Below are 26881 nucleotides of genomic sequence, written 5' to 3'. Positions count from 1 at the left end.
ATTAAAAGAAGGCCTTAATATCCCTTAGTTTCCAGTAGGACCCCGCTGCCACGAGAGGGTAGGACAAAAGATGTCATGCAAGTTCTTTCCATAAGCACGTATGACTATTTACGGAATACATGCCTACATTATATTTATGAATTAGAGCTAGTGCCGCATCGCCCTAGGTTATGACTTTTACATGATGAATATCATCCAACAAATCGCCGATCCAATGCCTACGATTTTCCTACATATTGATCTTGCTAAGTTACTACTTCTACTGTTACTATCATTACTGCTACAAAACTATTGCTATCACTATTACCGTTACTGTTGCTGCTACCACTATTATCAAAACTATCATGCACTTTGCTACTGATCACTTTGCTGCAGATAATTAATCTCCAGGTGTGGTTGAATTGACAACTCAGCTGCTAATACTTGCAAATATTCTTTGGCTCCCCTTGTGTCGAATCTATAAATTTGGGTTGAATACTCTACCCTCGGAAACTGTTGTGATCCCCTATACTTGTGGGTTGTCAATCACCTTCAATTGACCTCCAAATTCATTGCGTATCGATTTTACCCTCCATAAAGATAGTGCCGACATATCCCATTAGGGTGTTGATGGAGATGGTGAAGGAGGTTTTCGGGTACACGGTGAAGTATGAGAAGGCATGGAAGGCCAAGCAAGCCGCCTTTGAGATATTGTATGGTGGTTGGGAATAATCATACAACCACCTCGTGATGGTGTTGAAAGAAACGGTGATAGAAAATTCGGGCATGTACTATGTAGTGGAGTCAGATGGCGTGAGAATAAGGATATACAACGATGCACCCGTTTGAATATTTGGACGTGCATTCTGGACCTTTGGGCCATGCATTAGGGCCTTCAAGCATTGTAGGCCGGTTATGTCCGTGGACGGCACATTTTTGACCGGCCAGTTCAAGGGCACATTGTTGATCGCCACTGCTAATGATGGTGGTGACAAATTGGTTCCATTGGCTTTCGCTTTGGTGTCGACGAAGAACAATGACAATTTGTAGTAGTTTCTTAGTCTAGTGAGGACCAAGGTAATTGGACCTCAAAGAGAGGTTGCATCATCTCGGGCCGCCACCCAGGGATACTCAATGCAGTGGAGATTGACATTCCAGGACATCCTCATGTGCATCATAGGTGGTGCATGAGGCATTTTGTGTCTATCTTTTACCGGGCATGTGGAGACAAGGAATTGTCTGACCTTCTCCATGATTGTTGTCTCGCATTCACCACTAGACATTTCAAGAAATTGTGGGACAATGTGTATGCCAAAGCAAACAAAGGTGGCAAAGATTTCCTAAATAGGAAACTTCCGATAACGGGAAGTGGGCACGAGCTTTTGACAACGACAGGGTGAGGTATGGTGACATGACAAACAACATGGCTGAATGTTTCAACATGGTGCTAAAGGGTATCCATGCATTGCCGGTGACAGCAATAGTAGAGTATACATTCTAGAAGTTGAATGCCTATTTATAGAAGTATAGTAAGGAAACGACCAACTTGATATCCGGGAAAAACAAGGCCAAAAAGAGGTGGACGATTGGATGGGATACCAAGCACGGAAGGCGGATTCACACAAAATCCAGTCATTTGATAACATAGAATTGACTTACCAAGTTGATGAGCACGGTGGAATGTCGCATGACGGAGTGCCATATGGAGGTGGCTCGTTCAAGGTTTATCTTCAGATGGGCGCGTGCTCATGCGAGAGGCCTACGTTGTATCATCTCCCATGCTCTCACCGTGCTCTCACTTGATGGATGCATCCCGCACTAGAAATTTGAGTGTCAACATGACCAACAATGTAAGATTGGAAGAGTATTCGATCGATGCGGTAAAAAATACATGGGCTGCGAGATTTCATCCCTATCTAGACCAATCTAAATGGCCGGAATATCACGGACCCCCAATATACCCCGATTTGGAAATGAAGGTGGTCACACATGGAAGACGGAAGACAAAGCATTTCTTAGGTGATATGGATGATTGGGGTGGTGGATTCCTTAAGGAATGGGGGAGCCAACATTTCGTGGAGCCTCATGATATCAGCCATTGCGGTGAATGTAACTTGGGGTGTGAAACTAATGTATGTGCGGAACTAATGTAAGTCATGAACTTATGTATGTGTGGAACTAATGTAAGTCATGAACTTATGTATGTGCGGAATCAATGTATGTGGTGGTTGAACTTATGTATGTCAGGAAGTTATGATAAAAACTGAAACTATGTAAGTTACAAAAGTAACAAAAACCACATAAGTTACAAAAAAACAGAGAAGTGAATTTCATAGCGCCCTAGTTTAAGGTGCCATGTTAGTAAGTATGGCGCCCTTGGCCCGGGCGTCGTACATGGCGCCCAGAAAAAATACATGGTGCCCCCAACATCAGGAGCTTAAAATATTTTGGACTTAGCCATTTTCGACGACCATGGCGCCCTGGGATGGGGCGTCGTGATGTCGACGACCATGGCGCCCTAGCTTAAGGCGCCATGCTGTCAACTGGCCCAGTTCTATTTTTGTTTTTTATTTTGATGAGAATGCTACAAAGTTTTGGACAATAAGTGTTGACAGACATAAATGACACACATCAAAGTTTCCAACAAATAAATCTTGACAAACATAAGTTTACGACATCAAGTTTTTGACAAATACTACAAGTCCTTGACAAATATAAGTTCATGACATCAAGTTTTGGACAAATACTACAAGTCCTCGACAAACATAAGTTCACGACATCAAGTTTTGGACAAATACTACAACTCCTCGACATACATCAACTTGACGAAAAATGCAGCATTTCCTTCCTTTTCCCCTCTTAGTTGTTGCAGCATCCTTCCTCTTCACAAAGTTCCTTCTCCTCTGCAGCTACGGCACCTCCTCTTCCTCCTCCTCCTCCTCTGAGGCGGCCTCGGTCACCGGGTCCTTATGTGACTTCCTTGCATATTTGCCCGGAGTATACTTTCCACGCATTTGACTAGGCTGAGGCGCATCTGGCATCTATGAGGTATTAGTCTCATCATGCGTCTATTCATACCCCTCCTCCCCCTCGTCATCAACCAATTCGTCGGCTTGGTGCTGGGTGCCACTTGATGATGATCTCGATCTCGAAGCAATAGGGACGGCGACATCGATGGAACGACAGCCCAGTAGAGCACCAAGGCCACGTGCCCAAAACATGCTCCGCTATGAAATTGACATATCATGAAGTTAGGAGATATGCCTCAAAAATGTGTATGGAAAGCAAAATATCAAATGTCATACCTTAACAAAAGCTTAAGCTTCTTGTATGACTCTTCACCTGGAGGGTACTTGAGTGCCTCGCCGGCGCCGTTGACATGCTTCGAGAGCTTGTTTTGCTGCTAGACACACTAGGACAAATCATTTTTGCACAATGTAGGCAACCATATAGAGATAACGGTAACTTACCACAAAGCGGATAGGTGGCGCCGATTCATACCGTCTACCATCTCTAATAAGCCTGTTGTACTCCATATTGGCCATCCGACCAAAACCTGGATTGGGTTCATGTAATATGTCCCCTGGCTAAAATGAGGGTGCGTTAAGTCGAGTACGTGCAATGGAACAAAAGCACACGAGATAATTGTTGAATGATTCAGTATCAAAAGGTCGTGGGGGAGTCTTAGAAGTCGGTTGACGCAATGAAAGCTCAATCTTATTGAGCTTGTGCTTGAATTCCTGGATATACATGTCATGCTCTCGATCCCATTTTTTATACTCTTTTGCTTCATCTTGTCGAGACTGCATAGCATTTGACAAATGCATTTTTTGTTACTATCTTGAAAACGATGGAGAAAGCATTTGAAGTGCTAAGCACTTACCTATGCAAATGTAGCAAAGTGTCCTTGTACTTCGGCGGGGTCTCTTGAAATAAGCCAAACAATGTCATAACTCATTGTTGCTGATAAAACTCAACAACGTAATAACAAATCAACAGGAAACACATCCGCCATAGGTGTGCTTCATGTAGACACTTTTGGGTTAAGTCTGAAAGTAATAAAACCAGCTCCCCTACCAATATTGTCGTCCGTTCCGTATGGTTCCCAGGTCACCTATAAACAAAGATTAAGAAAAAACTATATTGTTAGTATGATTTTTGGAAAACCGAAGAAACCGAAGAGACATAGCAAGAAGCTACTAAGATAACCTGCTTCTTGGTCATGATGTCGAGCTCATTGCAGTAGTGTAAATACATGGTCTTTGAATTGCCAACAAAACCTTCAACCTTGTCCCACTTAGACGCCCATGTAGGCATACGGTCCGGGTCATCATGATCATCCCACGGGTCGTAACCCTTTGGTGTCGGCCGCCCCACTGGAAAGTGCTCCCAACTCCAGATCGATAAGAGAAGCATCGGACCATCGATGTTGGCTTCCTTTGAATCTACGATGTTTCTTGGATTCGCGCCTTTACGGCACGCCTCGTCCAGCTACACACAAACAAGAAATATGTCATTACAAACTAGAGAAAGTTTCTACATGGTGTACACACTATTACAAGCAAAACTACTTACCTGACGATACAAATAAGCCAACGCTGCCATACCCCAGCTGAGTCCATGCTCTCACATAGCAAACAGCTTAAGCCACATAAAGGAAGCGTTCACGCCAGTACCGTCATAGAAAAGAGTCTGGCTGACTACATACCACAAGTATGCTCTGGTATACTGCTCCACTGTTTCCATCATCCGCATCAGTCGGCCATTCCCCAAAGTTTTCAGCAATCCAATGATAACTTGCATCGGCGGACTTACCTTGTACCCTTGGCTCCCTCCCTATGAGTCCAACCATAATTTCACGCCATCCATCAGAATCTATGCTAAAACAAATAGGCTCTCCTTTGATAGGATGTCCAGTGATTAGAGAAACATCATGCAAAGTGACAGTCATCTCCCCAGCACAGAAGTGAAAAGTATGTGTCTCAGGGCATCATCGATCAACGAGTGCCGTGATCACACAAGGGTTCATCTTCGGCATCGAACGAGACACGAGTGAGATGAAAGGGAGAAGTCCGGTCTTCCGGATATACTCTGTGTATCGCTCGTCATACTCCATCTTGTCATGAACCGAACCAGACCTCAGGTGAAGCTAATCAAAAACCCTTCCTTCATCTGCCATGAACCGTCCATGATGCAATTGATCGTACAATGGATGGATAAGAGAAGCCATCCTGCAAATTACAAATGTATATGGTAAGGCTTGTTGTCATTTGCAAATATCCGCACTAATGCAAAAACATACATACATGTGCAAAATTTCTACACTAATACTTCTTCCATACACCATATATGTGCATATAATTTTCTACAATATCATACACCATATATTTGCAAATATCCATCCTTCTGCCTTCCTTAATTTTACACTAATTCTTCCATACACCATATATGTGCGTACACATCATAACCAAATTCGTAGCACTTTCATAAAAATTCCATATCATACATATCCTAAATCATAGTAATCCCTACATTATCACACCAAAATCCAATGATAATTTCAAGAAAAGGATGAACTAGGATTTCACCCAAATCAATCAAATGCAGAGATTTCAACCAATAGAAAAAGGGGAAAGGGAGGAGAATACCTTCGGGATTGGAAGGACAATCGGATCCACTGATTTTTGGCTCAGATCCGCAGCACTTGAGTAGGGAGAGGGAGGGGCGAATTAAGGGGCGTCATGGTGGGGGAAAGAAACAGAGAGGGCGAAAGAACGAAGCAGAGAGGAGAGGATGCGGGCAGGGATAAGTGAAGGGGTATGGCGCCCCAGGGTGGGGCGTCCTGCTACAGAGCATGGCACCCTGGTCCGTGGCGTCATGCACCCAAGGCCAGCCGATGTGGCAGTCAGCGCTGACGTATATGGCGCCCTTGACCGGGGCGTTATGTAATCTAGCATGGTGCCCCGCGCGCGGGCGTCATGCAGGTAGTACCATTTTGTGAAATATTTTGAAAATGGGGTCATTTTGTGCTGAACTTTGGCCTAAGGGCCATTTTTCGATTTTCACGCATTGTACTATGTGCAATTTCGAGGGCCGAGGCAGTGCGGGTGGTGCGTTAATGCGTAGCCCACATATGGTTATGCAATTAGGCTAAAACAAAATGGAGAAGGGGCAGGCCGAAGGCCCACATTAGAACCCATTGGCTTTGTCACGAGTCAGGCACCGTCACTGCCGCTAAATCCTATTTGGCGCTAAAGGCGCCCGCTACAAGTCTTTTCACTAACGGGCGCATACCCCAAAGTTTTCACCAATCCAATGATAACTTGCATCGGCGGACTTACCTTGTACCCCTGGCTCCCTCCCTATGAGTCCAACCATAATCTCACGCCATGCATCAGAATCTATGCTAAAACAAATAGGCTCTCCTTTGATAGGAAGTCCAATGATCAGAGAAACATCATTCAAAGTGACAGTCATCTCCCTAGCATAGAAGTGAAAAGTATGTGTCTCAGGGCACCATCGGTCAACGAGTGCCGTGATCACACAAGGGTTCATCTTCGGCACGAGACACGAGTGAGATGAAAGGGAGAAGTCCGGTCTTCCGGATATACTCTGTGTATCGCTCGTCATACTCCATCTTGTCATGAACTGAACCGGACCTCAGGTGAAGCTGATCAAAACCCCTTCCTTCATCTGCCATGAACCATCCACGATGCAATTGATCGTAGGATGGATGGATAAGAGAAGCCATCCTGCAAATTACAAATGTATATGGTAAGCCCCGTTGTCACTTGCAAATATCGACACTAGTGCAAAAACATACATACATGTGCAAAATTTCTACACTAATACTTCTTCCATACACCATATATGTGCATATAATTTTCTACAATATCATACACCATATATTTGCAAATATCCATCCATCCGCCTTCCTAATTTTACACTAATTCTTCCATACACCATATATGTGAGTACACATCATAACCAAATTCGTAGCACTTTCATAAAAATTCCATATCATGCATATCCTAAATCATAGTAATCCCTACATTATCACACCAAAATCCAATGATAATTTCAAGAAAAGGATGAACTAGGATTTCACCCAAATCAATCAAATGCAGAGATTTCAACCAATAGAAAAAGGGGAAAGGGAGGAGAATACCTTCGGGATTGGAAGGACAACCAGATCCACTAATTTTTGGCTCAGATCTGCAGCACTCGAGTGGGGAGAGGGAGGGGCGAATTAAGGGGCGTCATGGTGGGGGAAAGAAACAGAGAGGACGAAAGAACAAAGCAGAGAAGAGAGGATGTGGGCAGGGATAAGTGAAGGTGTATGGAGCCCCAGGGCGGGGCGTCGTGCTACAGAGCATGGCGCCCTGGTCCCTGGCGTCATGCACCCAAGGCCAGCCGATGTGGCAGTCAGCGCTGACGTGTATGGCGCCCTTGACCAAGGAGTTATGTAATCTAGCATGGTGCCCCGCGCGCGGGCGTCATGCAGGTAGGACTATTTTGTGAAATATTTTAAAAACGGGGTCATTTTATGCTGTACTTTGGCCTAAGGGCCATTTTTCGATTTTCAAGCATTGTACTATGTGCAATTTCGAGGGCCGAGGCAGTGCGGGTCGTGCGTTAATGCGTAGCCCACATATGGTTATGCAACTAGGCTAAAACAAAATGGAGAAGGGGCAGGCCGAAGGCCCACATTAGAACCCATTGGATTTGTCACGAGTCAGGCATCGTCACCGCCGGTAAATCCTATTTGGCGCTAAAGGCGCCCGCTACAAGTCTTTTCACTAACGGGCGCATACCCCAAAGTTTTCAGCAATCCAATGATAACTTGCATCGCGGACTTACCTTGTACCCCTGGCTCCCTCCCTATGAGTCCAACCATAATCTCACGCCATCCATCAGAATCTATGCTAAAACAAATAGGCTCTTCTTTGATAGGAAGTCCATTGATCAGAGAAACATCATGCAAAGTGACAGTCATCTCCCCAGCACATAAGTGAAAAGTATGTGTCTCAGGGCACCATCGGTCAACGAGTGTCGTGATCACACAAGGGTTCATCTTCGGCATCGAACGAGACACGAGTGAGATGAAAGGGAGAAGTCCGGTCTTCCGGATATACTCTGTGTATCGCTCGTCATACTTCATCTTGTCATGAACCGAACCGGACCTCAGGTGAAGCTGATCAAAAACCCTTCCTTCATTTGCACGCGACGACCACCCCACCAGATCCCTTAGTGTGATCGCTTAACTGTTTTCCCGTCTTTTATTTCTTCTTCTTTTCCATTTTTCCCTGTTTTTTTCAAATTCGCTAAACTTTTTTCCTTTTTTTTTTGAGTAACTCTAAACTTTTTCCCTTGATGAATATTTCTCACTCGTTTAGCTGGGCCAGCCAGCCAGCCCAGCCAGCCAGCGAGCGTTGCTGGGCCAGGCCCATGCAAGCTACGCAGCGGGCGCTGGCTTGGCTAATGGGCGCTAAAGGCGCCGAGGAGGAGGTCTCGTCACTGCCACACGTTGCCAACGTCATGCCCCGCTGGCTACTGCTGCCGCCGCCGCCGTCGCCGGCGGCGGTGCGCTCGGCCCGCCGCTGCCTTCCCTCCGTTACCTTTCCTCTCCAGGGTGTATCAGGCCGGCGCTTCGTCGCGCCTTCGTCTTCATACCCCGCCAATAATCTCTGGGGATGGTGCACCATCCGCCCCTACGCCATCGGCGTGTCGCCACGAGCTACCCTGCCGGAGCTCCGCCTGACTGACGGTAACCCATTTCCTCTCATGTCCCCTTTCTTCTTCTTTGTAATGCTCCCTCTGTTTCATATTAATTTGCATATTAGTTATGTCTTAAGTTAAAATTTTTAGTAAATTTATATTAAAAAATGTCAACATCTACAATATAAAATAGAAACAATATGAAAAACATGTATTCCATGATGGATCTATGATATTCATTTGGTATTGTGAATATCGATATTTTTCTGTAATCTTGATCACTAATTGTTGAAGTACTATTTGTGCTTGTAAGACCACGCTTTCATATGCAAGAGCAAGTGTGCGAAGAATTGTAGCCCACGAGATATTTCTTGATGTGCAATTCTCGACGGCGACCGGCAAACAATGCTGAATAATCCTCGCTCTTGTACCTTGTGTGGTCCTAGAATCATCAACGTTCCGGGCAAAGCTGGACACTCAGACTCCTGCAAATGTGATGACCGATGAGCTTATCTTGAACAAAAACCACACAAAAAAGTCAGAGCAGTGTTAGATCGTCCAAGGCTCCAAGCATCTTCATGCCATTCTCCTTCTCTTCATTGGCTCCATATGAAAGCAGCTCCTTCCTTTTGATCATAGGGTGAAAGAAGTCTGAATAGGTATGACTCCCCTCCCAGTTTTCGTCCTCCTGTCATTGGTTTGTTTCTGCATATCCGATGACCGCCTTACTACCGCAAAACCGCTCAATGCCCGCGACAAGCTCGTTTCGAGCGGCGGTGTCTTTGCTCTTGGCTTCTTCACCCCGGCAAACTCAACTGCGGACACATACATCGGCATATGGTACAACAAGATTCCCCAGCCCACTTATGTGTGGGTTGCTAACCGCGACAACCCAATCAAGAATGGTTCTCCTGGGAAGCTGGTTATGAGCAGCAACTCTGACCTTGTCTTGTCTGACTCCCAAGGCCGCACTCTCTGGACAACTACAAACAACTTCACATCCGCAACCACGGGAACTGCTGCTATACTGTTTGACTCCGGAAACTTGGTCATCCAGTTGCCGAACGGCAAACACATATGGCAGAGCTTCGATTACCCAACCGACACCGCCCTCCCTGACATGGTTTTACCACTGAGCACAAATGATGGTATCTTGAGGCGCCTCGTTGCTTGGAAGGGCCCTGATGACCCGGCCACCAGCGACTACTCCATGGGTGCTGACTCCAGCTCAGACCTCCAGGTTGTCATCTGGAATGGGACGAGACCATATTGGCGCAGCTCTCCGTGGGATGGGTCATTGGTCTCTGCCCTGTATCAAAGCATTACTGGCTTCATCGTAACTGAAACAATTGTCGACAGAGGGGGTGAGTTATACATGACATTCACCGTCTCCGAGGGATCACCAAGCATGCGCATGATGCTGGACTACAAGGGCACTTTTAAATTTCTGGCGTGGAACAGCAACTCATCATCATGGGAGGCTTTCATAGAGCATCCTAGTCCTATCTGTGAACGCTACGCCTATTGCGGACCATTTGGCTACTGTGATGCCGCTGAACCAGTTCCGAAATGCAACTGCCTCAGTGGGTTTGAGCCTGATGGCGTTAACTTCTCCAGAGGGTGTCGGAGAAAGGAGGATCTGAAATGTGGTAAAGACAATAATTTCTCGACTCTGAGAGGTATGAAGACACCTGACAAGTTCTTGTATGTCAGGAATAGAAGCTTTGACCAATGCACAGAAGAGTGCAGACGCAGTTGCTCTTGCTCCGCGTATGCTTATGCTGACCTGAAAAATGGCAGCAGGGCTGCGGACCAGTCGAGGTGCTTAATTTGGTTGGGAGAGCTTGTTGACACAGGGAAATTTCGTGATGGTGGTGGTGAGAATCTGTACCTCCGCCTTGCCAGTTCAACAGGTATATATCTTTCCTTGCGCTTATTGATTGTACAGTGTGATCTTTCCCCTTTAGGGCTTGTTTGGTTGCAAAGGGTTTGAAGTGGATTGGGGAGGATTAAATCCTCTATAAGTGAAAATCCACCTCAATCCCCTCCAAACCTCTCCAATCCTCTCCAAGAGAGGTTGAACCGAACATAGCCTTATGTTGAATTCTAGATCTGGTTAGGCTGACATACTAATCAGGACAACTGCAAAACTTGCAAGAAATGCTGTTAAATTTTGGAAGCATCGTCCTCTTGCTGGACTATATATCTGGCTTTGTACAAAGAGAGTAAGTTATTGAAGATTGTACTCCTGTAATGGCTAGATGTGGTTAGGAAACTTAGGATGTCATAATAATCTCAACAAACACAACACTTGCGAGTAATGCATATTAAATTTTGAAAGCATCATTCTCTTGCTGGACTATATCTTTGGCTTTCTGCAGTTGACAATGAGAGTAATGTATTGAAGACTATACTCCCAATAGTGGCTATTCTGCTGATACTCACATCCATCTGCCTTGTATGGATATGCAAGTCAAGAGGTATAGCAAGATTTACTTCACTTTTTAGGATGCAAGTTTTATTAAGTATTCGTAAAAAATATATTCATACTAGTTATTCCTGTCAGTGTCAGGTAAACAACGAATCAAGGAGATTAAGAACAAACATACACGACAGCACTTGCAAAATTCCAAATTGAACGAACTTGAGAATGAAAGTATAGACCTTCCATATATCTGCTTTGAAGACATTGTTACTGCAACAGACAATTTCTCAGACTACAAATTGCTTGGGAAAGGTGGCTTTGGAAAAGTTTACAAGGTAACAAGAAATTTTAGTCTCATTGTTGATAACACTTTTAGCCTTCTTTTTGCTCAAGGATGATGTGTTTGTGTAGGGACTATTAGGAGGTGGTGGTAAGGAAGTTGCTGTCAAAAGGCTTAGTAAAAGTTCCGGCCAAGGGGCCGACGAGTTCAGAAATGAAGTTGTTCTAATTGCCAAATTACAGCATAGAAACTTAGTTAGACTTCTTGGTTACTGCACTCATGAAGATGAGAAGTTATTGATATATGAATACTTACCTAACAAAAGCTTGGATGCCTTCCTTTTTGGTATGTTCTGACTTATGGTCACGTCCCGCACAACATTATGTGACGGTCGTTAATATAATTTTTCTTTTTTTGCAAGATGCAACAAGAAATTTTGTGCTTGATTGGCTGACTCGGTTCAAGGTAATTAAAGGGATAGCGAGAGGGCTTCTTTATCTCCACCAAGATTCAAGGTTAACAATAATTCATAGGGATCTCAAAGCAAGCAATGTCTTGTTAGATGCAGAAATGAACCCTAAAATATCAGATTTTGGTATGGCAAGGATATTTGGAGGAAATGAGCAACAAGCGAACACTATACGCATTGTTGGGACGTAGTAAGTAATATATGCACCTGGTAAGGCTTAACATGCTAGTTCTCTACAGCTTAACTAATTCAAGTTCCGTGGAATGATTAAAACAGTGGTTACATGTCTCCTGAATATGCAATGGAAGGTTCCTTTTCTGTCAAGTCTGACACGTATAGCTTTGGCGTTCTACTGTTGGAGATTGTAAGCGGGTTAAAGATCAGTTCAGCCCATTTCATGACAGACTTTACAAACCTTGTAGCTTACGTAAGTAAACTAAAATGCTCTAACATTCAACAACTCAAACAATCATACTAACTTAAGGATTTGATTGGTTTAGGCCTGGAGCTTATGGAAAGATGGAAATGCAAGAGAATTGGTGCACTCGTCCATTGTGGAGAACTGTCCACTTCATGAAGTTATACGATGTATTCATATAGGTCTCTTGTGTGTTCAAGACAATCCAAATGCCAGGCCGCTCATGTCATCCACTGTGTTCATGCTAGAAAATGAAACGGCCCCGCTTCCTACTCCGAAGGAGCCTCTATACTTTAGGCGACGATATGATGAGGTTGAAGACCAAAGAGATACCATGGGAATAACCCTGAATAAGATGACTATCACTATGCAAGAGGGGCGTTAGATGTTTAATTCATTGTTCTTCTTTTTTGTAAACTTCTCTAGTTTGTACAGGTGAACAGTTCAGCAATTTATCTTCCTATGGACAAATAAACAATCTATTGAGTACATTGTAATCCTGGTTGTGGTTTATTTTCTTAGATGGTTTCCATGTTTGGAATTTCCCTATTTTGCTCATATGTTTCTCACCTTGCCAAGTGGAAGAGGCTGCCTGATCATGTGCGGATCACTGCTTACATGTGTTTTATCTTCAAATGAATTTTCTGTATCCAGCTTCCTTGGTTAGTCAACGGGTCTGAAACTCTGAATTGCTAATTTGGTAGCGAGGCTGCTAGTAATTATATGTTCTCTTTGAGCCGGCATCTTAGCGTAAAATCCATTTTTTATCTTATGCTGCTAGTGCCAAGTAAGCTAGATTTACACGCCCGAAGTCTGACAATAGTAACATTTTATTTATTCAGGTAGAGTGGGCAAAACTTCAGGCATGGAGAACTATTGAAAGTTCAAGTTCAACCTGAACAGAGAAGTAATGGAAAAGTCGGGCTTCTGTGAATCTCTCAGTATCTATAAGAAAGGTAGAAAGATCCATTTAAGTGATCTTGAAGTGGTATAAATTGCCAGCCTAACTTATCCCGAATCATATATACCTCCTCTGTAGTCTCATACATCACATTAAAATATTTAGCCACTACATCTGCATCACCTCTTTCATAGTTTCATCATTGAGATAGTATTGTTTCCACTTCAAAACAATAATCTTGAAGTGCGCGTGCATACTGTCAATTGTGATGGCCTGGTAACTTTAGGATATTTTTCTTTTCAAAAGACAGGTCTTCAGTATATCCATGGTGCTTCCGGAGAATCATAAAGGTGCTGAATTTGACTGTGGGTCTCCGCATGATCTGATGTTGTTGAACATTGTAAGTGGGTTGAAGATCAGCTCACCTCACCATACTATGAGGGATTTGGCAAACTCAAGTACAACACAGCGGATAAAAATACTATGACTGATTATCCTCGACCATGTTTCAGGCATGGAACTTACTGAAAGAAGGAATTCTGGGGATTTCCTGGACACGGTGCTTCTGAAGAGCTGTTCACAGCATCAAGTGTTCATATTGGGCTCTTGTGTGCCAGGCCACTCATGTCTATGCTGGACAGTGAGGCCGTGGCACTCACAACACCAGAGCAGCCTCTGTACTTTGTTGGAAGGAGGCATGAAGCAGAAGAAGCAAGGGAGGACTCTGTTAACAACGCACACCTGGCGACGCTACCAGGGAGCTAGAAGCTTATGATTCCTTGCAGTGAGGTAACATGAGTGCCCCGGAACATCAAAGGGAAGCAGATTATGATTAACTGCCAAGTGGGTTTCAGTGGCCAACTGCTGGTGGAGAATCCTCTTTCCCGTTCCTGTCGTGTCCTCTTTCAATGGTTGGTCTAAAATCAATACTGATGCTTGCTCTGATCCATTGACTGCTCAATCTTGTTTTGGTGCTATCTTTCGGAACAGCACTGGTCGGACGGTTCTTGCTGCTTGGACTCATTGCCCAGTATGGGAAACTGCTGGAAGTTCAGCTTCGTCCTTAACAAAAAGTCAGAAAAGTGGTGCTTCCTTGAATCTCCCAGTGTCCATCAGAAAGGTAGAAAGGTTATTTCAAGTGATCTTGAACCTGTAAGACGACCATAGTAAAGCTCAACTCACCCGGAATCATATATACCTTCTCTGAAGTTTCAGGTATCACATTAAAATATTTAGCCGTTGCATTTGCACGATTTCTTTAATAGTTTCATCGCTGAGGTAGTATCCTTTTCATTTCAAAATGATAATCTTGAAGTCCGTGTGCATACTGTCAATTGTGACCTTCTGGTAACTTTGAGAAATCCTTTTCAAAAGTCATGTCTTCTGTTTATCCATGGTGCCGCCGAAGAATATAAGATAAAGGGGTTGAACTTTACTGTACTCTCTGCACGATCTGATGTTGTCGAACTTTGTCTTGTATGCTGGCTTTATGAGTTCGACCGTTACACTAACTTAGAGTGCTGAGCTGCACGGGGGTAGCTTTCATTGAAGATGAAAACAGAGTCAAATTCAAACCTTAACACTAATTATTTTTGTCGCAAGAAACAGAGTCAAGTTCTATGACAATTGACAAGTGTACAAAATTCTTTTGCCCCAAGAACAGGACAATCAGAGATTCAACTTTACATCCATGCCACAGGAAAATTTGTGGGCCAAGGAGAAAAGTAATACTACATTTTATATATCTCTTCCAAGTACTTTATTGCAATCTAAATATTCCCCTACGATGTTCAGTTGGCATGAAATGGTTGCAGCTAGTTTCTAAATATGAGATTGCATATATCCCACTACGATTTTATGCCAACCATCCCACTACGATGTTCAGTTTCCTATTAAAAAATAAAAACTGGTGCTTTACTCTTTTCATTTCAGCAGTCATCCACACAGATAGACGCAGCAAGACCTAAAAAGTGTATTGGAAATTGGTGCGATAGCACCAAAAACCCCAAAGAAAAAAAGCCTGTTGCTAGGGCAAAGGATCTGAAATGTGGTAGTGACAGTAATTTCTCGACCTTGAGAGGTATAAAGACACCCGACAAGTTCTTGTATGTCAGGAACAGAAGCTTTGACCAATGCACAGCAGAGTGCAGCCGCAATTGCTCTTGCTCCGCGTATGCTTATGCTAACCGAAAAATGGAAGCGGGGCTGTGGACCAGTCAAGGTGCTCGTGCTTTGCATTTGGGCGCCCGTTCTTTGTATTGAGTATATTGTGTATGCGTATATTATGTATTGGGCCCATCTCCCATTTCTTCTGTATAGTCGAGGTAGTGGCTCTCCTCTGTACTCATATATATGTGTCTGATGCACCGATCAATGCATTGTGTTTGTACAGCCTATACTTCATATTCTACATGGTATCTATCGTAGGTCGGTCGACCTAACCCTAGCTGCTGCCGCCGCCGCCGCTGCTTTCCCACCCGCCGCCGCCACCCGCCGCCTAGCGCCCTCTGCGACGCTGCCACCGCCGCCGGTCGCCGCTAGCTCGCCCACCTCAGGCCGCCGCCACCAGCCGCCGCGACTCGCCGTCTCTGTCGCCCGTCGTCGCTGCACTCTGCTCCCCCGCTTCCGCAACCTCCTCCTCCCAACCCTAACCCTAGCCGCCGTCGCCGCTCCCTCCCGCGGTCACACCTGCCGCCTCCGTCGCTCTCCGTAGCCAACGTCGCTGTCCCGTGTCGCCGCCCTTCCCCACCCCCCTTCTGCCCTTTCTCCTTTTATCCGCCGCCGTCGCTCTCCGTAGCCGACGTCACTGTCCCGTGTCGCCGCCCTTCCCCACCCCTGCTTTCGCCCTTTCTCCTTCTAGACGCCGCTGCCGCTATTCTCCATAGCCGCCGTCGCCGCGCCACCTCCGCTCCCTAAGGCCACCACCGCATCCAGTCGCCGCCGCCGCCCATCCCCACCGCCGCCGCCGCGACCACTCGCCCGCGCCGCCGCCACTCCTCTGGCAGTCGCCACCTAGGCCGTCGCCACGCCCACTCCAGCCACCGCCGCCTCCCTGGCCGCCGCCGCGCCTCCTACCCCAGCCACCGATGTCGCCGCTTCAATGTCTTCTGCCGCGTCATTTGCCTTCGGCCCCATGTACGCGGGCGTGCCGGCTCCCTTCACCCACATGCAGCTGGCCCCGTCAATGGCCGGCGGCCATGCTCCGCCTGCCCTGGTTCAGTCCCTCGGCGGCTACACCACGCCGCAGGCTTTCCCGGCGAGCCATCCGGCCTACTTCGACGTGCTGCAGCAGCCAGCCGATGCCGGCTCCGCGGCTCTGCCCGCCCCGCCGATGGCCGGCGGCGCTTGGTACATGGACTCGGGCGCCAACGCCCACATGACGTCTCATCCTGGTACCCTAACCTCTTTCACTCCAGTTCATACTCCTACTCGCATCACCGTTGGTAACGGTTCCTCTCTACCTATCACACATGTTGATCATACTTCGTTTCCTTCTACATCTACGCCTGTCACCATGTCTAATGTTCTTGTTTCTCCCGATTTAGTTATGAACCTTGTCTTTGTTCGTCGTCTTGCTCATGAGAATCCCATTACCGTTGAATATGATGATGTCGGTTTTTCTGTGAAGGACGTCTGTACTCGGATGGTCCTTCATCGTTGTGATAGTCCTGAGGAGCTCTATCCGGTGGACTCCTCCGCCACCGCCTCTGCCACCCCAGTCGCCCTCTCCGCAGGTGTCGACCTTTGGCGTGCTCGTTTGGGACACCCGAACCCCACCACTTTGCGTCGAATTCTTCAGAGTTTTTCATTCTTATGCAATAAGATCGCCGACCATACTTGTGAGGCTTTTCGTCTTGGCAAGCACGTTCGTCTTCCCTTTAGCGCCTCTACCACTATTTCCACTTTTCCGTTTCAGTTATTGCATAGTGATGTTTGTGTTGGGGAACGTAGTATTTCAAAAAAATTCCGACGATCACACAAGATCTATCTAGGAGAAGCATAGCAACGAGCGGGGAGAGTGTGTCCACATACCCTCGTAGACCGAAAGCGGAAGCGTTAGTTTAACGCGGTTGATGTAGTCGAACGTCTTCTCGATCCGACCGATCAAGCACCGAACAGACGGCACCTCCGAGTTTTGCACACGTTCAGCTCGATGACGTCCAACTCTTGATCCAGCAAAGTGTCGAGGGAGAGTTCCGTCCGCACGATGGCGTGGTGACGGTGATGGTGAAGTGATCCGCGCAGGGCTTCGCCTAAGCACTACGTGAATATGACCGGAGGCTTAAACTATGGAGGGGGGCGTCGCACACCGCTAACAATGTTTGTTGTGTTCTAGGGGTGCCCTCCCCACATATATAAAGGAGGGAGAGGGAGGGAGGCAGCCTAGGGCGCGCCCAAGTAGGAGGAATCCTACTTGGGCCCCTAGTCCAATTCGCCCCCCCACTACCATATTTGGACAACGGGGAAAGGAAGGAGGGGGGGAAGGAAGTAGGAGTCCTACTTCATACTTTCCTTTTCCTCCTCTCTTTTCCCTTTCTCCCCACGTGGCTGGCCCTATTGGGGCGCACCAGCCCCTTGTGGGCTGGTGTGTTCCCTTACTTGGCCCATTAAGCCCATATCTTGAAGGAAATATGCCCTAGAGGCAATAATAAAGTTATTATTTATTTCCTTATTTCATGATAAATGTTTATCATTCATGCTATAATTGTATTAACTAGAAACTTAGTACATGTGTGAATACATAGACAAACACAATGTCACTAGTATGCCTCTACTTGACTAGCTCATTGAATCAAAGATGGTTGTGTTTCCTAACCATAGACATGAGTTGTCATTTGATTAACGGGATCACATCATTAGAAAATGATGTGATTGACTTGACTCATTCCGTTAGCTTACCACTTGATCATTTAGTATGTTGCTATTGCTTTCTTCGTGACTTATACATGTTCCTATGACTATGAGATTATGCAACTCCCGTTTACCGGAGGAACACTTTGTGTGCTACCAAACGTCACAACGTAACTGGGTGATTATAAAGGTGCTCTACAGGTGTCTCCAAAGGTACTTGTTGAGTTGGCGTATTTCGAGATTAGGATTTGTCACTCCGATTGTCGGAGAGGTATCTCTGGGCCCACTCGGTAATGCACATCACTATAAGCCTTGCAAGCATTGTAACTAATGAGTTAGTTGCGGGATGATGTATTGCGGAATGAGTAAAGAGACTTGCCGGTAACGAGATTGAACTAGGTATTGAGATACCGATGATCGGATCTCGGGCAAGTAACATACCGATGACAAAGGGAACAACGTATGTTGTTATGCGGTTTGAACGATAAAGATCTTCCTAGAATATGTGGGAGCCAATATGAGCATCCAGGTTCCGCTATTGGTTATTGACCGGAGACGTGTCTCGGTCATATCTACATAGTTCTCGAACCCGTAGGGTCCGCACGCTTAAAGTTTGGTGATGATCGGTATTATAAATTTTGTGCTTTGATATACCGAAGGTAGTTTGGAGTCCCTGATATGATCACTGGCATGACGAGGAGTCTTGAAATGGTTGAGATGTAAAGATCGATATATTGGATGACTATGTTTGGACACTGGAAGGGTTCCGGAAGGTTTCGGGCATATACCGGAGTACCGGGGGGTTATTGGAACACCCCGGGGAGTTAATTGGGCCTCATGGGCCTTAGTGGGAGAAGAGGAGGGGCGGCCAAGGGCAGCCGCGCGTCCCCTTCCCCTCTAGTCCTAATTGGACAAGGAGGGGGGCGGCGCCCCCCTTTCCTTCTCTTCCTCTCTCCCTTCCTTTCCCCCTCCTACTCCAACTAGGAAAAGAGGGAGTCCTACTCCCGGTGGGAGTAGGACTCCTCCCTGGCGCGCCCTCCTCTTGGCCGACCGCCTCCTTCCCCTGGTCCTTTATATACGGGGCAGGGGGGCACCTCTAGACACAACAATTGATCTCTTGATCTCTTAGCCGTGTGCGGTGCCCCCCTCCACCATATTCCACCTCGGTCATATCGTAGCGGTGCTTAGGCGAAGCCCTGCATTGGTAGCAACATCATCACCATCATCACGCCATCGTGCTGATGGAACTCTCCCTCAAAGCTCGGCTGGATCGGAGTTCAAGGGATGTCATCGAGTTGAACGTGTGCTAAACTTGGAGGTGCCATACGTTCGGTACTTGGATCGGTCGGATCGTGAAGATGTACGACTACATCAACCGCATTGTGCTAACGCTTCCACTTACGGTCTACGAGGGTACGTGGACGACACTCTCCCCTCTCGTTGCTATGCATCATCATGATCTTGCGTGTGCATAGGAAAATTTTCAAATTACTACGTTCCCCAATAGTGGCATCCGAGCCAGGTTAATTTATGCGTAGATGTTATATGCACGAGTAGAACACAAGTGAGTTGTGGACGATACAAGTCATACTGCTTACCAGCATGTCATACTTTGGTTCGATGGTATTTTTGGATGAAGCGGCCCGGACCGACATTACGCGTACGCTTACGCGAGACTGGTTCTACTAACGTGCTTTGCACATAGGTGGCTGGCGGGTGTCAGTTTCTCCAACTTTAGTTGAACCGAGTGTGGCTACGCCCGATCCTTGAGAAGGTTAAAACAACACTAACTTGACGAAATACCGTTGTGGTTTTTATGCATAGGTAAGAACGTTTCTTGCTAAGCCCGTAGCAGCCACGTAAAACTTGCAACAACAAAGTAGAGGACGTCTAACTTGTTTTTGCAGGGCATGTTGTGATGTGATATGGGCAAGACGTCATGAGATATAAGTTGTTGTATGAGATGATCATGTTTTGTTGAAGTTATCGTCAACTGGCAGAAGCCTTATGGTTGTCCCTTTATTGCATAAGATGCAAGCGCCAAATAATTGCTTTACTTTATCGCTATGCGATAGCAATAGTTGCAAGAGCAAATAGTTGGCGAGACGACCATGTGACGACACATTGACATAGATCAAGATGATGGAGATCATGGTGTCATGCCGGTGACGGTGGAGATCATAACGATGCTTTGGAGATGGAGATCAAAGGCACAAGATGATGATGGCCATATCATGTCACATATTTTGATTGCATGTGATGTTTATCTTTTATACATCTTATTTTGCTTTGATTGACGGTAGCATTATAAGATGATCTCTCACTAAATTTCAAGGTATAATTGTTCTCCCTGAGTATGCACCGTTGCCAAAGTTCGTCGTGCCGAGACACCACGTGATGATCGGGTGTGATAAGCTCAACGTTCACCTACAACGGGTGCAAGCCAGTTTTGCACACGCAGAAATACTCATGTTAACTTGACAAGCCTAGCATATGCAGATATGGCCTCGGAACACTGGAGACCGAAAGGTCGAGCGTGAATCATATAGTAGATATGATCAACATAATGATGTTCACCACTGAAAACTACTCCATCTCACGTGATGATCGGACATGGTTTAGTTGATTTGGATCACGTGATGAGTTAGATGATTAGAGGGATGTCTATCTAAGTGGGAGTTCTTAAGTAATATGATTAATTGAACTTTAATTTATCATGAACTTAGTCCTGATAGTATTTTGCAAATAATGTTGTAGATCAATAGCTCGCGTTGTTGCTTCCCTATGTTTTATATGTGTTCCTAGAGAAAACTAAGTTGAAAAATGATAGTAGCAATGATGCGGACTAGGTTCGTGATCTGAGGTTTATCCTAATTGCTGCACAGAAGAATTATGTCCTTGATGCACCGCTAGGTGACAAACCTATTGCAGGAGCAGATGCAGAAGTTATGAACGTTTGGCTAGCTCAATATGATGACTACTTGATAGTTTAGTGCACCATGCTTAACGGCTTAGAATCGGGACTTCAAAGACGTTTTGAACGTCATGGACCATATGAGATGTTCCAGGAGTTGAATTTAATATTTCAAGCAAATACCCGAGTTGAGAGATATGAAGTCGCCAAAAAGTTCTATAGCTAAAAGATGGAGGAGAATTGCTCAACTAGTGAGCATGTGCTCAGATTGTCTGGGTACTACAATCGCTTGAATCAAGTGGGAGTTAATCTTCCAGATAAGATAGTGATTGACAGAGTTCTCTAGTCACCATCACCAAGTTAGTAGAACTTCGTGATGAACTATAGTATGCAAGGGATGACGAAAACGTTTCCCGAGCTTTTCATGATGATGAAATTGATGAAGGTAGAAATCAAGAAAGAGCATCAAGTGTTGATGATTAACAAGACCACTAGTTTCAAGAAAAGGGCAAAGGAAAAGAAAGGGAACTTCATGTAGAATGGCAAGCAAGTTATCACTCCCGCGAAGAAGCCCAAAGTTGGACCAAAGCCTGAAACTGAGTGCTTCTACTACAAAGGAAATGGTCACTGGAAGCAGAAATGCCCTGAATATTTGGTGGATAAGAAGGATGGCAAAGTGAACAAGGGTATATTTGATATACAGGTTATTGATGTGTACCTTACTAGTGTTTACAGTAGCCCCTGGGTATTTGATACTTGTTCGGTTGCTAAAAATTAGTAACTCGAAACAAGAGTTACAGAATAAACAGAGACTAGTTGAGGGTGAAGTGATGATGTGTGTTGGAAGTGGTTCCAAGATTGATATAATCATCATCGCACACTCCCTATACTTTCGGGATTAGTGTTAAACCTAAATAAATGTTATTTGGCATTTGCGTTGAGGATGAATATGATTTGATCATGTTTATTGTAATATGGTTATTCATTTAAAGTCAGAGAATAATTGTTGTTCTGTTTACATGAATAAAACCTTCGATGGTCATACACCCAATGAAAATAGTTTGTTGGATCTCGATCATAGTGATACACATATTCATAATATTGATGCCAAAAGATGCATAGTTGATAATGATAGTGCAACTTATTTGTGGCACTGCCGTTTGGGTCATATCGGTGTAAAGCACATGAAGAAACTCCATAAAGAAGGACTTTTGGAATCACTTGGTTATGAATCATTTGATGCTTGCGAACCGTGCCTTTTAGGCAAGATGACTAAAACTCCGTTCTCTAGAATAATGGAACGAGCTACTGACTTGTTGGAAATAATACATACCGATGTATGCAGTCTAATGAGTGTTGATGCTCGTGGCGGGTATCATTATTTTTTGACCTTCACAAATGATTTGAGCAGATATGAGTATATCTACTTAATGAAGCACAAGTCTGAAACATTTGAAAAGTTCAAAGAATTTCATAGTGAAGTGGAGAATCATCGTAACAAGAAAATAAAGTTTCTACAATTTGATCGTAGAGGAGAATATTTGAGTTACGAGTTTGGCCTTCATTTAAAAACAAGGTGGAATAGTTTCATAGCTCACGCCACATGGAACACCACAACGTAATGGTGTGTCCAAAACGTCGTAACCGCACTTTATTGGATATGGTGCGATCTATGATGTATCTTACTGATTTATCACTATCATTTTGGGGTTATATATTAGAGATAGTTGCATTCACTTTAAATAGGGCACCATCAAAATCCGTTGAGATGACGCCTTATGAATTGTGGTTTGGCAAGAAACCAAAGTTGTCATTTCTTGAAGTTTGGGCTGCGATGCTTATGTGAAAAAGTTTCAACCTGATAAGCTCAAACCCAAATCGGAGAAGTGCTTCTTCATAGAATACCCAAAGGAAACTGTTGGGTACACCTTCTATCACAGATCCGAAGGCAAAATATTCGTTGCTAAGATGGATCCTTTCTAGAGAAGGAGTTTCTCTCGAAAGAAGTGAGTGAGAGGAAAGTAGAACTTGATGAGGTAACTGTACCTGCTCCCTTATTGGAAAGTAGTTCTTCACAGAAACCGGTTCCTGTGACGACTACACCAATTAGTGAAGAAGCTAATGATGATGATCATGAAACTTCAGATCAAGTTACTACCGAACCTCGTAGGTCAACCAGAGTAAGATCCGCACCAGAGTGGTACGGTAATCCTATTCTGGAAGTCATGTTACTAGACCATGACGAACCTACGAACTATGAGGAAGCGATGATGAGCCGAGATTCCGCAAAATGGCTTGAGACCATGAAATCTGAGATGGGATCCATGTATGAGAACAAAGTGTGGACTTTGGTTGACTTGCCCGATGATCGGCAAGCCATCAAGAATAAATGGATCTTCAAGAAGAAGACAAACGCTGATGGTAATGTTACAGTCTACAAAGATCGACTTGTTGCGAAAGGTTTTCAACAAGTTCAAGGATTTGACTACGACGAGAGCTTCTCACCCGTAGCGATGCTTAAGTCCGTCCGAATCTTGTTAGCTATTGCTGCATTTTATGATTATGAAATTTGGCAAATGGATGACTGCATTCCTGAATGGATTTCTGGAAGAAGAGTTGTATATGATGCAACCTGAAGGTTTTATCGATCCAAATGGCATTAACAAAATGTGCAAGCTCCAGTGATCCATCTATGGACTGGTGCAAGCATCTCGGAGTTGGAATATACACTTTGCCGAGTTGATCAAAGCATATAGTTTTATACAGACTTGAGGTTTAGCCTGTATTTACAAGAAAGTGAGTGGGAGCACTACAACATTTCTGATAAATATATGTGAATGACATATTGTTGATCAGAACTAATGTAGAATTTTCTGGAAAGCATAAAGGAGTATTTGAAAGAAGCTTTTCAAAGAAAGACCTCAGTAAAGCTACTTACATATTGAGCATCAAGATCTATTGAGATAGATCAAGACGCTTGATAAGATTTTCAATTAGTACATACCTTGACAAGATTTTGAAGTAGTTCAAAATGGAACAGTCAAATAAAGAGTTCTTGCATGTGTTGCAAAGGTGTGAAATTGAGTAAGACTCAAATCCTGACCATGGTAGAAAATAGAAAGAGAATGAATGTCATTTCCTATGCCTCAGTCATAGGTTCTAAAAAAGTATGCCATGCTATGGACCAGACCTATTGAAAGGATCGATATAGTTGACTAGAGGAGGGTAAATAGGCAACTAACAATTTTTAGCTTTTCTTTACCAAATTAAACTTTGCATCAAAGTAGGTTGTCTAGATATGCAACTAGGTGAACAGCCTATATGATGCAATTACAAGAAGCACACAACCAAGCAAGGGATACAACACAAGTAAGCGAGCAAAAGTAAAGGTGCGAGATAACCAAGAGTGGAGCCGGTGGAGACGAGGATGTGTTACCGAAGTTCCTTCCTTTTGAGGGGAAGTACGTCTCCGATAGAGAGGTGTGGAGGCACAATGCTCCCCAATAAGCCACTAGGGCCACCGTATTCTCCCCACGCCCTCACACAATGCGAGATGCCGTGAATCCACTATTGGTGCCTGAGGGAGTCCCGGATTAGGGGGTGTCCGGATAGCCGGACTATGACCATTGGCTGGACTCCTGGACTATAAAGATACAAGATTGAAGACTTCGTCCCGTGTCCGGATGGGACTTTCCTTGGTGTGGAAGGCAAGCTTGGCGATACGGATATGTAGATCTCCTACCATTGTAACCGACTCTGTGTAACCCTAACCCTCTTTGGTGCCTATATAAACCGGAGGGTTTTAGTCCGTAGGACGAACAACAATCATACCATAGGCTAGCTTCTAGGGTTTAGCCTCTCTGATCTCGTGGTAGGTCTACTCTTGTACTACCCATATCATCAATATTAATCAAGCAGGAGAAGGGTTTTACCTCCATCGAGAGGGCCCGAACCTGGGTAGAAACATCGTGTCCCTTGTCTCCTGTTACCATCCGCCTAGACGCACAGTTCGGGACCCCCTACCTGAGATCCGCTAGTTTTGACACCGACGTTGGTGCTTTCATTGAGAGTTCCTCTGTGTCGTCATATTTAGGCCCGATGGCTCCTCCGATCATCAACAACGATGCGGTCCAGGGTGAGACTTTTCTCCCCGGACAGACCTTCGTATTCGGCGGCTTTGCACTGCGGGCCAATTCGCTTGGCCATCTGGAGCAGATTGAAAGCTACGCCCTTGGCCATCAGGTCAGATTTGGAAGTTTGAACTATACGGCTGACGTCCAGGGAGACTTGATCTTCGACGGGTTCGAGCCACAGCCAAGCACGCCGCACTGTCACGATGGACATGATCTAGCTCTGCCGCCGGACAGTGCCCTGGAGGCCGCACAAGTGTCCGCTCTGACCCTTAACTCGGAGCCGACTGTGCAGATCGAGGATGGGTGGCTGGACACCGCCTCGGGGGCTGCTATCTCTACGGTGATTGAGCCGAACACCAACCATGTCCCTCGTGAAGCTCGTGACTCCAAGGTGCCGGACTCCTCTCCGGACTCCGAACCTTCCGCGCCCCTGCCAATCGAATCCGATTGGGCGCCGATCATGGAGTTCACCGCCGCGGACATCTTTCAGCACTCGCCCTTTGGCGACATCCTGAATTGACTAAATTCGCTCTCTTTATCAGGAGAGCCCGGGCCGGACTATGGTCAGGAAGGTTGGGATGCGGACGACGAAAAAATTCAAAGCCCACCCACCACCCACTTCGTAGCCACTGTCGATGATTTAACCGACATGCTCGACTTTGACTCTGAAGACATCGACGGTATGGACGATGATGCAGGAGACGACCAAGAACCAGTGCCTACAGGGCACTAGAAGGCCACCTCATCATACGACATTTACATGGTGGACATCCCAAAAGATGGGAACGGCGATGGAACAACGGAGGATGACCCCTCCAAGAAACAGCCTAAGCGCCAGCGTCAGTGGCGCCGCTCTAAATCCCGTCACAGCAAAAATGGTGATTCTGGCACGGGAGACAATAACACCCCGGAAAGTGACGAAGACAACCCCCTCCAGCAGGATTCAGCACAGGAGGATGGAGAAGCCATCCCTCATGAGAGAGCAGCAAACAGAGAGGTAGAGTACGATAATTACATGCCTCCCTCCGAAGATGAGGCAAGCCTCGACGACGACGAATTTGTCATGCCTGAGGATCCTGTCGAACAGGAGCGTTTCAAACACAGGCTTATGGCCACGGCAAGCAGCCTCAAGAAAAAGCGGCAACAACTTAGAGCTGATCAAGATTTGCTAGCTGGCAGATGGACTGAAGTCCTTGCGGCCGAAGAGTACGAACTCGAACGCCCCTCTAAGAGCTACCCAAAACGCAGGCTGCTACCCCGATTAGAGGAGGAAGCACCCAAACCTACATCACCAGCGCATGATGCGGCCGACCGGCCACCTCGTGGCCGCGACACAGAGGCCTCTCGGCCCTCCACCCAAGCCGCACCCCAGCACCGCTCAAGAAATACCAAGGCACGGGGAAGTGCGCTAGACCTGCGAGATATATTGCAGGACAAGGCAAGGCAAACAAGATCGATCTACGGATCGCGTGGGCGCCTCACTACACGTGACGACAACTGTCATGCCGGATACAGCAAATCCGGCCGGGCCGAACACAGCAGACGAAGCCCATTTGAGCTACGTCGTGATATAGCCTAATACAGAGGCGCCGCACACCCACTATGCTTCACAGACGAAGTAATGGATCATCAAATCCCTGAGGGGTTCAAACCCGTAAACATTGAATCATACGATGGCACAACAGATCCTGCGGTCTGGATCGAGGACTATCTCCTTCATATCCACATGGCCCGCGGTGATGATCTACACGCCATCAAATACCTCCCACTCAAGCTTAAAGGACCAGCTCGGC

At 45.6% G+C, this 26881-nt stretch overlaps 1 protein-coding gene and 1 long non-coding RNA gene across 2 annotated transcripts; one reads left to right on the top strand and one right to left on the bottom strand.

Annotated features, from left to right (window-relative positions):
* Positions 1–6386: 6386 nt before the first annotated feature.
* LOC123042252 (uncharacterized) lies at positions 6387–7303 on the bottom strand. Its single transcript, XR_006418742.1, has 2 exons — positions 7148–7303; positions 6387–6731 (listed from the first exon to the last, which is right to left on the bottom strand). It is a non-coding gene; the product is annotated as an uncharacterized lncRNA (long non-coding RNA).
* A 1202-nt stretch (positions 7304–8505) lies between these two features.
* Positions 8506–12955, top strand: LOC123046910 (G-type lectin S-receptor-like serine/threonine-protein kinase B120). Its single transcript, XM_044470346.1, has 8 exons — positions 8506–8746; positions 9144–10610; positions 11079–11177; positions 11264–11457; positions 11534–11747; positions 11824–12061; positions 12148–12298; positions 12372–12955. The coding sequence occupies exons 2-8, from the start codon at positions 9359–9361 to the stop codon at positions 12672–12674; spliced, it is 2451 nt and encodes an 816-aa protein (XP_044326281.1). The 5' UTR covers positions 8506–8746; positions 9144–9358; the 3' UTR covers positions 12675–12955.
* Positions 12956–26881: the final 13926 nt, after the last annotated feature.

Source organism: Triticum aestivum, chromosome 2B, assembly GCF_018294505.1.
Source record: "Triticum aestivum cultivar Chinese Spring chromosome 2B, IWGSC CS RefSeq v2.1, whole genome shotgun sequence".
Taxonomy (NCBI): domain Eukaryota; kingdom Viridiplantae; phylum Streptophyta; class Magnoliopsida; order Poales; family Poaceae; genus Triticum; species Triticum aestivum.
Note: the sequence above shows the minus strand (reverse complement) of the source record. Positions and strands in the feature narration are given on the sequence as shown.

Bases quoted from the DNA above. Each gene is read 5' to 3' on its own strand.
- LOC123046910 (XM_044470346.1), top strand. From the start codon at position 9,359: ATGACTCCCCTCCCAGTTTTCGTCCTCCTGTCATTGGTTTGTTTCTGC. The intron at 10,611-11,078 runs GTATATATCTTT...GGCTTTCTGCAG, and splicing joins CCGCCTTGCCAGTTCAACAG to TTGACAATGAGAGTAATGTA. The intron at 12,062-12,147 runs GTAAGTAATATA...TGATTAAAACAG, and splicing joins ATACGCATTGTTGGGACGTA to TGGTTACATGTCTCCTGAAT.